Source organism: Lissotriton vulgaris, chromosome 6, assembly GCF_964263255.1.
Source record: "Lissotriton vulgaris chromosome 6, aLisVul1.2, whole genome shotgun sequence".
In the NCBI taxonomy this organism is placed as follows: domain Eukaryota; kingdom Metazoa; phylum Chordata; class Amphibia; order Caudata; family Salamandridae; genus Lissotriton; species Lissotriton vulgaris.
In genome coordinates, this window is record NC_141694.1 from 1,655,352,136 (window position 1) to 1,655,365,716 (window position 13,581).

Here is a 13,581-nt window from a genome sequence, read left to right on the forward strand (position 1 = left end):
TCAAGAATTGCATGGTTTGTCTGATGTATAAACCTGGCAAGGGAACCCCAACTCCAGCTGGTCACTTTGCGCCTCAGACGTATCCGTTCGAGGTGTTGCAATTGGATTTTATCCACATGGTGAGATGTAACAATTTAAAATATGTCCTTGTGGTTGTCTGTGCCTTTTCAAGATGGGTAGAGGCTTACCCCCTAAAAGATAATACTGCCTTATCCACAGCTAAAGTCTTGCACAAGGAATTCTTCCCTAGATTTGGTTTGCCAAGGGTGGTGTGGAGTGATAATGGAAGTGAATTAGTGGGCCTGGTTATGAAGAGAGTGTGCGAGGGTTTGGGCATTAGGCAGAAATTCTATGCTGCAAATCACCCCCAATCAGCTGGTTTAGTCGACTGCTATAATGGCACTCTGAAGCTGAAGTTAGCCAAGATTCAGGCGAGTTCTGGTTTCCAATGGCCCGATGCTTTGCAGTTGGCACTTTTGTCAACTAGAACTACAGTGCATTCCCGAGTAGGCCTCAGTCCATACGAAATAGTGTTTGGTCGCCCGGCAAATGTGTGGGGAGTGCCGAGGCCGACGAAGTTTAGCGAGATTGAACATCCTGTATTGATTGACTACTTGTGTGACCTGACGGCTAAATTGCGTGTCTTACATCAACAGGTTCATGATAACCTTCCACAAGCATATGAAGATCTAGGACACACTATTAATCCTGGACACTGGGTTCTAGTGAGAAATTTTCAACTAACCAAGAATGATCAGCCCCGTTGGACAGGACCACACCAAGTACTTTTGTCAACACGAACATCAGTGAGAGTCCACGGTAAGAAGAACTGGATCCACGGCGTACATTGTAAGAGGGTTCCGTTACCTCTGCCGTATGACCAGTGGGTCCGTGAAGGTGTTGGTGATTCAGAGACAGAAGGAGGGCCGAAATTTGTGCCGTTTAGTGATGCACGTCTGGTTGGAACAAGGTCTGAACGAGAGGACGATGATATTTTGCAAGCAGCTGTGCCTCCTTCTTTGAGATTGGACACCACTGAGCCTGAGTTGTTGTTTCAAGATCAAACTGTGCCTGGTAAAGGCCGCTATAATTTGCGACCAAGAAACAATGGACAAATAAACAAATAATTCCTTTTTATTTTCGAAAACTGCACTCTCTCATCCGAAAAGCTGTTTTGGTCTATTTTTCTTTTTCGAACCGCCATCCGGGTTCAGCTGTAGGGTCGCGGTATCAAGACTTAGAGTGGCAAACCGTGCAGACGCAAGGTCGACGGTTCTGGTTTGTTCTAGGGCGTTCCCTGGACTTACAGAAGCACACCTGAGCGAAGAGAACCACCTGCCGCGAACAGCACGGTTAGAGGATGGAGTTTTTTGAGATCGAGAGAGTTGTTGCAGAAATGAACTTTAAGATGAAATTGTGTAAATTAATGCATAGCAAATGTTTCTTAATAATGTGTCTTTTGGTGTTTCTCAACATGACGTTGTCTTTGGTGGGCTGGATTGTTTTTGCTTCCCAATTGACATCTGCACCCACCTCCCAACCTATGTCTTTCCCTACTACTACTTCTTTGCATTCTTTTCATTCTTTACCTGAACATGAACTGATTAGAAGATCAGAGTTCGTTAATAATTCTTTTGTACAGCTTCTGCATCAACATCAGCTGGTAGTGAACACCACTAATTGTTGGGTGTGTGGTCTTATGCCGCATACTACGGATAGAGGTATTCCATATCTGGTTCTGCCATTTAGCTACAATGGGTCTGTATGGGCGTATCAGACGATGTTTATTTATGCCCAAGAAGTCTATCCCTTGCGTTCCATGAAAGATAACTCGAGTAACAGTGCCTTAGTGAAGGGAATAACGGATATGATCAGAGATATCGATACATATGAGACTATTCCTAAAGATGAGGCATTAGCTTATATCTGATGGAACGTGACTGGATATAGTGTTAGTCTGAGTGAAAAGCAGCGACGGAAAAAGTCACCTCCAATTTGGATCGTACCCCATCGTGGTTATTTTTGTCTGCAAGGTAATGGCAAGAATCCGAGAGCTCAATTGGGGAAGAGTGTTTGTACACGGACGTATGTTTTGGCGTCCCAGACTTCCCCACTGTTTTTAGCAGTTAAGGGCACGTATTTTGTCTGCTATGATAGAGCATATACATGGTTGCCCCCTGATTTTTCGGGAACCTGTTATGTTGCGTATTTGTTACTCCCTACGTATACTGCTGGTGCAGATTACCGCAGAACGAGAGTTGTTAGTGGTGTCTTTGATAAGGAACATACCGCGGGACAAGAATTGGGAGACTTTCTCAAGGGTTTCCTGTCGTTTTGGGGACCTATGGCAAACAGTAGAAATATACGGCAATTGACGAGAGTGGTTGAGTCCACCATAAATGAAACTGCCGGTGCCCTTAGTAATTTGACTGCCGAGCTTCAATCAGATCGTCTTATGACATTACAAAACTGCATGGTTTTAGATGTCATACTTGCAGATCGAGGTGGAGTATGTAAACTGATCCAATCGAGCTGCTGCGTTTTCATACCAGACTATGCTCCTACAGTATACTAAGCCGTTTCTAAGTTACATAAGATCTCCGAGTCTGTACATGTGGTCGAAGGAGATTGGTTGTTGACTGGATGGTTTTAGGAATTCTTATCCACTTGGGGATGGAAGATTCTGATGATCATCGGGATGGCTTTAGCGATTCTTTTCTCATTTTGTCTTTGTGTACAATGTGCTCCTGCTATATGTAGCCTCTGTGCTACTACGTGTGTAAGGAGACCTGTCTCGAGAGAAGTACTGAGTAATAGGATGATGCTCCAGCAACATCTTGATGGTCTGATGAAGATTGGTATAGACCTAGATTCAGATTGACGTGAGTTTAGGTTATTGCCTATGTAAGGGCAAAAGGTGGGTCTGAGGTTCCTTGAATTCTGAACCAGTTTCATAAATGTCATGGTTTCGTTACGAATTTGATAGTAGCGAACCGTAACTAGTGAGTGCGGCAACTATGAGTGATTTCGTCATGTTAGACCGATTGATTCACTGTGTATTTGGGGATTTTGTTCCAAACCCTGGGTTCCATTTCGTGGATGGCAGCCATTTTGTGGTTGCCCTCACATAGGCCGATGACTACGGCCGAACAAGTCTTTAGTACACGTACGCGTTAGCTGACTTCTGGATGACCTGAGTGAACGGACCCCGTTGCCTGAAGCTGACCTTGCTAAGCCAGTTCCTTGCCCAGTAGCTGATCAAGATTGAGGATCAAAGCACAGGACATTGTAGAGTTTATTACACACACACACACACCCCTTATTCTGCTTCTTATCTGTTTTTGTTTCTTCTTTTATGGTCTATTTATGATATGGGTTGTGGTCTTTTATTATGGGTTTGTCCGGCTTGTGCAAGAAGGAATGTTGGGCTTTCCCGTATAATTAATGGTGGGCCGGACAACTGAAAAGTGGGTTTGTCGTCATGCGATACCTTTTGTAATGTTACCTATGATTGGACAAATTGTAAATAGTGGGTGTTTGTCCAGAATGTGATTTTTGGCATAAAAGAGGATGACTTGTTTTACGAATTTGAGCAGTCTCCTACGAATATACTTGTGTTGCACTTCGTGGACTTCTGTTTCTGGCTGCAGCCAATAAACTCTATCTTTGACGCCACCGAGAAGTATCCTGTGTCTCTGTATTCTAAGACAGGTGAACCCGAAGACTTTGGGCGTGCCCCTGGCGCCACTGGGTTCTAAAACCCGGTTCTTCAGGGTTGGCAAGGATTTGCATTAAATTTCATTCTGTGATATGTAAAGTATGTATGATGCAAGCTGCTGCTATTAAAGAAGACGCTTTCATGGCGGGAAAGCGTAGGATAAGGCTTCAAGGCTTGGAATAACAAGCAAAAGCAATAGCAGGGTGTGTTGAGTGTAACCTGACCCACCAGGAATGCAGATGCCACCCTCCATGCCGCTGCTCGCTCCCAAGAGCAAAAGGTCATGGGAGTGATACATGAGAAAGGAGGTGGGACATGCACCCGCCTTTGGCCATTTGCGTGCTTTCATTATTGAAAGACAAACAGAAAGGCCAGTTCAATGTGGAAGGAGTCAGACACACAGTGAGAGGTTTGAGTGCTCACAAGAAGCCTCCCATAGAGCAACGCATGCGTGCTGCACTAGGCTCGACTTAAAAAACTACCTTGTTTAAGTCTGAAGAGAACATGTTGTAACAGGAGGAAAAAACGACTTTGTAAGTGCAACACTGATCTTGTTTTCAGTGACCACTGTGGGGCATAAAGACTGAGCATCCAACATACTTTTAGAAAGAGGTTGAAATTTAGACTTGTCTCCTTTCTTTTTGTCAGGCGCAACTACAGAACTTGTGGAGCTGAAGAAGCTCCAGAGAAGAGACTGTTCATGCAGTTTGGAGAGGTCTTTAATGTTTTACCTGGGTGTCTTGAATTTCGTGATATGCAGTGCTTACATTTCTCCACATCATGATCGCCTGATAAGAAAAATGAAGTAGTCCACTCACTTTACCGCTCACCCTTCCACACTTAGAACAATTGTTAAATAAAGCGTTGCTAGCTCAGACAAATATAATCAACAGGAGTTAGAGAAAACTACAGGGAAAAAGAAAAAAATGGGGATAGTTACTCTAAGAAATCAAGATCTTCAAACTGTTTATTTTATGTAAAGTTGCTTTTAATCACTCCAACCATCTTACTTATCTAGAAAAGCGATTCTTGGGAAACTGACCAACAAACATGTACCAGAATAAAATGTCTATCCAGAACCAGCCCACCAACCAGTCCCATGACATCCCATTGCCAATTTGATCCAGAGCTTTCTTTCTTGGTACATTCACTGGTGAATAATAATTAAAATACTAAATGACTGCAGTAACAATTCAACGTTGAAGACTATAATAGTAGATTAACAGTTCAATCTTGGGGTGCAAGAAAATGTGTTTGGTGGAAGAGGTACCGGAAAACAATGGTGAAAAGTAGACGCTCCCCAAAAAATGATTCATTAATTCTGAAACGAAATGCTTTATTAAAATCAGGAAGATTATATTTATGTGTTCACACTATACGGAATGTAGAAGGCTGACATGTCAATCACCACTTCAGTTTAAAGTGATCATGATACATCACACGATACATCGTAAGGTAATCGTTTACTACACATCAATAAGAAATTGGCATGCATCCAATAAGGTCTAGTTTTCATACCACCAGTACCACAAAGGTAGAGGTTGTGGAGAAGCGTGGCTCAATGGTTAGAGCGGCAGACCCTAATGCAGAGGTCTGACCTGGGACCAGGGTTCAATTCCTGCCTCGGCGGCTCTTGGATTCAATCTCCCCGGACCTGATAATTCTCGCCTCTGTGCCTAGTCTAATCATGGGTCCCACTCTGTGACTCTGGGCAATAGCTTGCTTAAGCTCCACAACGTCCCCAGCAGCGCTTGGATGACTGGCTTCACCTTGGGGGTGCCCAGGAGTGGACAGCTCACAGGAAAGCCAGGAAGGGTTCCAAAGTTGTATGAATACAGCGCTACGAGACCTCTGGGTAAAAGGCGCTATATAAATATGAACACATTTACAAAGGTAGCAGGTGGTGGTGCGCACTTGTTCATTTCATATGCATTTATCCTTAAATTCCGATCAAGAGACAGTGCACAAAAGTTCAGGAAATACAATATTTGCACTCCCCTTCTATGGCCTCAGTTGAGCAAGATATTATATACATGTTCAGTGCACACGTTTATGACGTTCAGACAAATGTCTACTCCATCTTCTTTCACCGTAGTTGGAGGAAACATCAATTTACATATGAGATGTGATATTCAGATATTTCCACAAAAAATGAACTCCAAGAAGAGTGTATAACACAATGATATAGACAAAGTTATAGAGCGATGACAGTAGGTAAGGTTATAACTAACAAGTTACTTACCTTTGGTAATGTCTTATCTGATAGAGACACTTTCTAGCCGCAGATTCCTTACTGTAAAATATTACCCAGGCGTCAGAGTGAATCTGGAAATTTTGAGGTGGCTTTGTTCGGCTCCACATAGTGTCATCCATGCCAGAAGTGACAGGCGCGATACCTATATAGGCACCAACCCAGCATGTATTTCCGCACCAGAAGCACAGAGCCACACTGAGATGGAATGACTAGTGTGCCAAAATTAGGTCCTGAAGTATCTCTTCGCAGCTACCTGACAGTTATACAGAACTGGTACACCTCCAGCTAACATCTCACAGCTGTAACACTGGTGGAGTGACCTCTTAAGCCCTCATGGGACTGCTTTTTAGCCATTGCGTAGCAGATTTTTATACAGAGGACAAGCCTTCTGGAGATGGTTCACTTGTGAACAGCCTTGCCGATCTTCGCACCCGTAAAACCAACAGAGTTGATCGTCCACCCGGAAGACTTTGGTAGGATCAATAAAAAATGACAGCCCTGTTTTTGGGTACAGACGGTAGAGTCTCTCCTCCTCCTAGGTAGGATGAGTGGAGGGGAGGAGAAAGTAGGCAGTGTGATGTTCTGCCTGCCATGAAAAGGAGTAACGACCTTCGTTAGAAAGGAGGCACAGACCTTAACGGCCAGTTTATCTGGGAAAAAGGTTCTATATTTGATATGAACCCAAAGGGCCTGTCACTCACTAATCCTCTCGGTAAATATAATTGCCACAAGCAAGATGGTTTTCATGGTCAGCAGTCTGACAAGGCCGCTGTGCATCAGCTCAAATGGTGAGCAAATGAGAAAGGTTAGGACTGAATTAAGATCCCATGGGGGCATAACGAAGGGTGTAGAAGGAGCATGCTGAAAATCTTCCAGGAAATGAGTCTCAACAGGAGACAAACTGGGAAGGTTAGTCCAACAAACTAAAATGGTGGAAAGGTACTCTTTAACTGTGCCCAAAGCAAAGCCTTGCCGTCAAGGGATAAGACAAACAAAAGAATTTCAGACAAAGGTGCAGACCGAGGATTAACAGATTTTGCAGCACACCAAGCCACAAGTTTATCCAATTGGCAGACATAAATCGTTTTGATGGAGGGACGTCTGGCTGCCAAGATGACATCACACACTTCGTAAGGGAGATCAAACATCCTCAACTGTTGCCACTCAATTTCCAAGCATGTAGATGACCAGTGTGCAGTTTAAGGTGCAGGACCCTGCCCTGTTGCTGCAACAAAAGATCCTCCTGAAGGGGCAGCCTGATCGAAGGACAGATGCTCATGCTTAGGATTTCAGGATGCCAGACTCTCCTTTCCCATTCCGGGGCCACTAAGATAATTTAGGCTCCTTTGTTCTTGATCTTCTTGAGAACTCTGGACAGTAGTGATATCGGTGGAAAGGTTTAGGAGTCCTGAGCTCCACTCCAGCCGAAATGTGTCTCTGTGCGAGAGCCGCTTGTAAAACTCCAGTGCGCAGAAGTGCTGACATTGCTCGTTCTACGCAGAGGTGATTAGAACTAATCAAGGATCTCCCAAATCTATGAAGAAACCTTGTGCCACCTCCAGATGAAGACGCCATTCATGATGTTATATTGATTTTTCAAAAAGCACACTAACTACATGAGAGAATATTAGGTTAATGTGCTCTGGCATTCAGCAAGCACGTCAGATGTTGAACAACCAGGAATATGTCCTCTTGACGCAGAGTCCACGACCCAACGCCGCCCTGCTTGTTGCAATACCACAGGGCGATGGTGTTGTCAGTGAACACCTGAACCAGCCTTCCCTTGATGAAAGGGAGAAAGTCTTTAAATGCAGGACGATTTACTCTTAGTTCCAAATGGTTGATGTTAAGCTGAAACTCCGCCGGTGACCAGAGTCCTCTGATCTTTATCTCTCCCAGATAGCAGCCCCAATACAGAAGTGACGTATCTGTCACTACCCTGAGCTCTGGGGAAGAGAGAGGGGACTGCTGTTGACCTAATCGTGGTCCACAAGCCACCACTGTAAATCCTTTGCAGTTCCCTCCAATATCTGAACCAGGTCAGTGAGATTCCCCTGATACTGTGCCCACTGGGACTTCAGATCCCACTGCATGGCAAGCATATGCCAATGGTTATGTTTTACCAGCAGGGTGCAGGAGGCCATGAGAACCAGCAGCCTAAGAGTGAGCCTCACCGCGATCCAGGATATAGGCTGAAGCATCAGAATCCTATCCTGAGTGTCCTGGACTTGCTGTTACAGAAGATAAGGCTAAAACTGCACTGTATCCATAATAGCTCTGATCAAAGGGAGCGTCTGAGGGGGAGTCAGGCGTGACTTCGGCACGTTGACAGTAAACCCCAGTGAATGCAGAAGGTCAGCCGTAGTCTGTAGGTAAGAGAAGACTATCTGGGGCAAGCCTGCTTTCAAAAGTCAGTCGTCAAGGTAGGGCAAACTTAGAACCCTGACCTCCGTAGAAAAACTGCAACCACTGCCATCACTTTTGTGAACTCCTGAGCGGCAGTGGTAAGGCCAAAGAGGAGCACAGAGAACTAGTAATGCTCTTGCCCTACCGTGAACCACAGTTAGCGCACGTGGGCAGGCAGGATGGGGATATGAAGTAGGCGTCCTGCATGTCCAGCACTACCATCCAGTCCCCAGGGTCGATGACAGACGGAAACTAAAGGACAATAGAGCTCCATCTCCAATTCAGGCCGTGTGGGCCTGGTTGGAGGTCAAACTGGTGCTGAGCAACACCGTTCTGGCTCTGTATCAGAGTCAGAAATCACAATGGGATCAACGTCAACTGTATCTGGAACGGCACCATTAAATTGGTCCCTGAAGGAGGTTGCGATGTCATGGCCATGTCCAATCTGGATTTAACAACGGATTCTGAGGGCCAGACTGAAGCCGAGGTCAGACTCGCCAGCAGAGCCCCAGTTGGAAAGCCTTCTGAAGCCATGGGGTCCTAAAGCACTCGAGAGGGGATTGACCCCCAAAATTTAATCTCATGGCCTCATAAAATTCTTGTCGTTTGGCAGGGGTCACTCCGGTTCTAGGAAACTGGCGGAAGCGTGGAGCAAACCAAGCGCCACAGAAAACTCAATAACGTTTGTTTACAAAGTTGTGAAGTAACTTAGGGGAACAAAAGTAAAGATCTAGGATAAACAGATATAAGGGCAAAATGGGGGCCATACATTGTAATATTTCCAAGGAATAATTACGGAATATGGCCAACATAAGCAATGAATCAAGGAGATTTCAATCTTTTTAGATCACTAACATGAACAGTAGGCCATCATTTCTACTATACCTTTCTTTAAATCCTCTTTGTTCGGCACTGATCCTTGAAATACATGGTAAGACAGAAGCTTCTGGACTGCATCATTCAGTGAACTGAACTTCTTTTTATCCGGCACTTCAACACAAGCTTGGTCTCTATTTAGCTGCTGCAGACTACTAAAACGAAAACAATATATTTTCATGAACCAAAGAGAAAATAAATTGTCCTTACCAGTAAAACTTTGTTAAAATTAAAATGTGTTGATAACCATTTAAAATGGATAAAAGGAAAACTCACAGTGCTCTCTTTGTTAGTTGTTTAGCAGCAGGTCTCTTGATTCCCCCTGTATGTCCATCCATCTATGCCATAAAAACAATTGCAGTGCCATAATTAATGCTTAGCTAACATTAATAAGCATTATGCATGTGTACGTAAAGGAAGAAACTACTATTTAATAAAGTTACGTCTACCATGAGAAGTTCTTATAGATTATCATTCTTACGGCCTTATGCATTTTTTGTTTGATCTAGTACACTACAAGCTGTTTACAAATAGACCAGGTCATCTTGGTCATGCTATAATACGTTTTTACTTCCTAATGTAAATTTAATTTTGTTTGGGTCACTAATAGATCGATCATCCAGTGAGAAACACAGTTCTTTGCACAATGCGTAGTCTTTGATTTGTTTAACAAAAAATATACAGCTCTGTTGAACAATACTCAATCTTTATTTTATCCAGTCAAGAGATATGTTCAACTGTAAAATGCTCAGCCACACCTGTTTCGCTCAGATTATAATCCGTTTATGCTTTATCAAGGCTGTATTGAACTAGGGACCTGATTAAGAGTTTGGTATACGCTTGGTGTATCACAATTGTGACACATATCCCGTCCATCTTATTAGAAGTGCATTAAGATATAACACGTCATTATTGTGACAGAGTATTTTGTTGGGAAAACTCTAAATCAGGCCCCAGGAAGTGAAATAAAAATGATCTAAGAAATTTGTAAGATTGAAGTGCCTGCCAAAGCTTTACCCAAAAGTGATCTGAGTGACTAGACCCACATTTGAATTTTTTTAAACACAAAATTTATTGCAATTTTCACGGTATTTTACATCCCTCATATGGAATCTGAGGGCAAGACATTAAATAGCATATAGAAAGGCATTGCAAGGAAAGTTGGTCTGATCAGATATGTTATGTAGGAAATTTGAAGAACCGTGCATTATGGAGGACAGTTTGAACAATATCCCACTCCCAACAAACTAACTGCGTGACCTGATGTGGAGGTCATATGTATGAAGTGGCCCATATTAAGTGTATAAAGCTTTACAGGGGCTTCAAATTGTTGTGTAGCATTTTAGAATCCAAGCGTAACTTACTGATTCATGCCCTTGTATAGCTATAACTCACTTTGCCCTTATATAGGCATAGAAATAATACCCATATTTAGACATAACCCATCCAGTCCAAATACAGGCATGTCTACTTCCACTAGTTCCAAAAAGCCACAACGATTTCTTGGAAAACTTGGCTTCAGCAGTCAGGGACATCCACTTACTTGAATATTGATTCGTCCTAGATACCATGGCGTTTTCAAAGAACTACCATTCCCTTGGGGTTCTTTGATGACGTTATTATGTCAGACTTTACGTCAAATTAGGCACCTTCAAGGTATAAATATGCCTACACTTGCCCTAGCAAACATGCGGTGGTTCCGAGCAGCTCGATTATCTACTTGCACGACGCAGCTCGCTAGAGCAAGTGCCGAAGGAAGCCGACCTCCAGCTGACGCACTGACAGAGAGGCTGCCTTTCTCTCTCTGAGTTACCAGCTCCAGTGTTTCCAAGCTCCCCTCGCGTGGTGTTGGGAAATCGAGTCCCGAGACAGAGATACCAGACCTCCTTCATTCTAAAACCAAGGTCTGATTAGACCCTAAGAGAAATCTTGGTTAGATTCTTTGCAAAGAAAAACTAAGCCTCACTTAATTCGTCCCTCGTAATAGACTTAGGTTAGGTACATTGGGGTAGGCGTATTTTAGAAGCACCAGTTGAGTACTTTTTAGCCTTCGTTATTGATGTATGTATTAATCTATGGTCTAGGAACCATACAATGCTTTTACAGTATTATTTTATAATACTCTTCTTAGTGTACGCATTACACTTTGCAACCAGTATTACGATTGTAGCAGTTAGCTTTACTTGCTTGAGAAAGAAGACTGTTCAATAAATCCTTTTATTGAAAACGCCCGTCTCTGTTTCTCTGTACCTCTGATGAAACGAAGCATGCACGATTGACTGAGTAAAACATCTATCTATTGTTTCCATGACTCTGAAGATCAGTTTTATTCTTGGGAAAACAAAGTTGTCATGTTTATGCGGTTGTCCGAAACTAATCCCTTGTGTATTCAAGAAAGTTTCTAGTGACCTCTGAGCTAGCTGGCACTCCCAATTAAGTCTAATATATTCGATAGAGACCTAGTCGACCTAGGTCCTACGTCAAATCTATAGGATATATTATTCCAATGCGCAGAGCCTATTGGGAATATAGGAACTACACTACATGGCACCCAATGTTTGGTAAGGCACTAATTTAAAGCTAGATACTAGAGTAACTCAGTCGTGTTTTTCACAGAGACCCCCTTTTCCCGTAAAATACTCCAATAGACGTCGGGAGTGGGTAAAAGGATAAAATATCCGCCATAACTGAGTAGGACGGAAATCCTATGTATTCGTTTTTTGGTTTGATTCAACGTTGAAGGATACAGTGTTCCAAAATATTGTGTACCTATCTTTATTTCCTTGAAACTTGCTCTACAAACTTTCAGTAAAAAAATGAGTGACGAAGAGAACGGTGGACCCGCAGGCAATAATGCCCGACCGGGTTTTAACGTTACCGGTTTCCAAGAAACCGTCCCGGATGCTATAATCATCCCGGAAAACTTAAGGAAAACCATTGCTTTAAAACTTATAACAAATGGCCTATCATCAAGAGGTGGTAGGGTAATTTTTGTCATAGAGGCACACGAACATCGGCAGACAGAGGTATTCTATTCATGGATAATCTTCCCTGAAGCAGATGCAGTATTGCATGTGTTTCACTTCTACAAAGCAGATGATCATCCAACGGAATACGTTCCTTTCGAGGACCTTGAAATTCCATTAATTTACCAAGAGCATCAGCTCTAGTTTAAAGGCGACCTACAACATCAAAATCACATTACCAGGCTCGGTCCACATGGTAGACCAGGAGCAATATGGCCGGTACTAGCCAGCTATACACCACATCCTGCCATTGAAGAAATGACAGGGGCAGAACTATTAGTTCACCTAAAACAACTAATAAAAATACATAGACAATTGGTTCAATATGTCATGCAGACTCTAACAATCCAACCTCCTATAAGGATTCCACAGCAAACCCCTCACCAGGGGAACACAAATAAAATTACACCACAGACTATACAATCAGCCGTTGGTAAATTACCCGCAAAAAGGCAACAAATTCCATTCTGGATAGCACAAACAATCGAGGCAGTATTTCCTGACAGTACACCTCATGAGAAACACAGAATTTTAACAATCTGTTTACCAATGGGGATCACACCACACCAGGAGGACTCCAACACTTGGGGTACAGTCTTTGCTGCAATCTACACAAAAACACATGGTGTTCCATCTTTGGCGGTGATACCAGATGTCCTGAAACAGATTCAAAATGAATGCAGGGCAGAGTCTGCTTTAAATCTGGGTATGAAATTACTGAAAGATTTCAAACAGGTCTCAGCTATAATATTAGCTAATATTAAAGGTGAAGCAGCATCCGCGGCGATCCGCCAAAAAATAAGGGAAATTGATATAACTGAGCAACCATATGAACTGGCCAGAATAATTGAAAAATCCTATGAAGAACTAAGTAGAGATAGTTTGGGTGGGAAACCAGTTAAACCCCAACTAACAGAAAATCCTGAAAAGGTCTTTATTAAAAACACTCCCGACCCAATGCGACTACTGCTGGGGATCTTTGATGGCCTTTGTGGGTCAAGGACGGATAAACGTCTATTGGAAACGGCGGTGGCTGTGGCTAAGCGGGATATAGCGCGCCACTGGTCCCGGCCCGATGCTCCCACGGTGGGCGGATGGAGGAGAGGGGTCGACTGGTGCAAATATGGGGAAAATGGTTCAATGTGACTCCGCCTTAGACCCGTAGGAGGTATCTCCTTCTATGGGGGAGGCACTAATCACTGTAATCCCCAAGACAGAGAAGGATCGCCAGCTATGTCCCTCATATAGACCCATAGCCTTACTGAACCTAGACGCTAAGCTAGACGCTAAGATCTTGGCCA

The 13,581-nt window shown here is 43.3% G+C and overlaps 1 protein-coding gene across 4 annotated transcripts in view; it reads right to left on the reverse strand.

Moving 5' to 3' along the window:
- Positions 1-13,581, reverse strand: part of BICRAL (BICRA like chromatin remodeling complex associated protein) — a 744,270-nt gene that overhangs the window by 165,352 nt on the left and 565,337 nt on the right. For 3 of the 4 annotated variants that reach the window (XM_086927816.1, XM_086927815.1, XM_086927817.1), the window contains 2 exons: positions 9,531-9,592; positions 9,264-9,409 (listed from right to left, as the gene is read on the reverse strand). In XM_086927816.1, coding sequence (XP_086783942.1) covers positions 9,264-9,409; positions 9,531-9,592 — 208 coding nt within the window. The remainder of the gene's footprint in view (positions 1-9,263; positions 9,410-9,530; positions 9,593-13,581) is intronic. The other variant, XM_086927818.1, reaches the window with a different exon arrangement.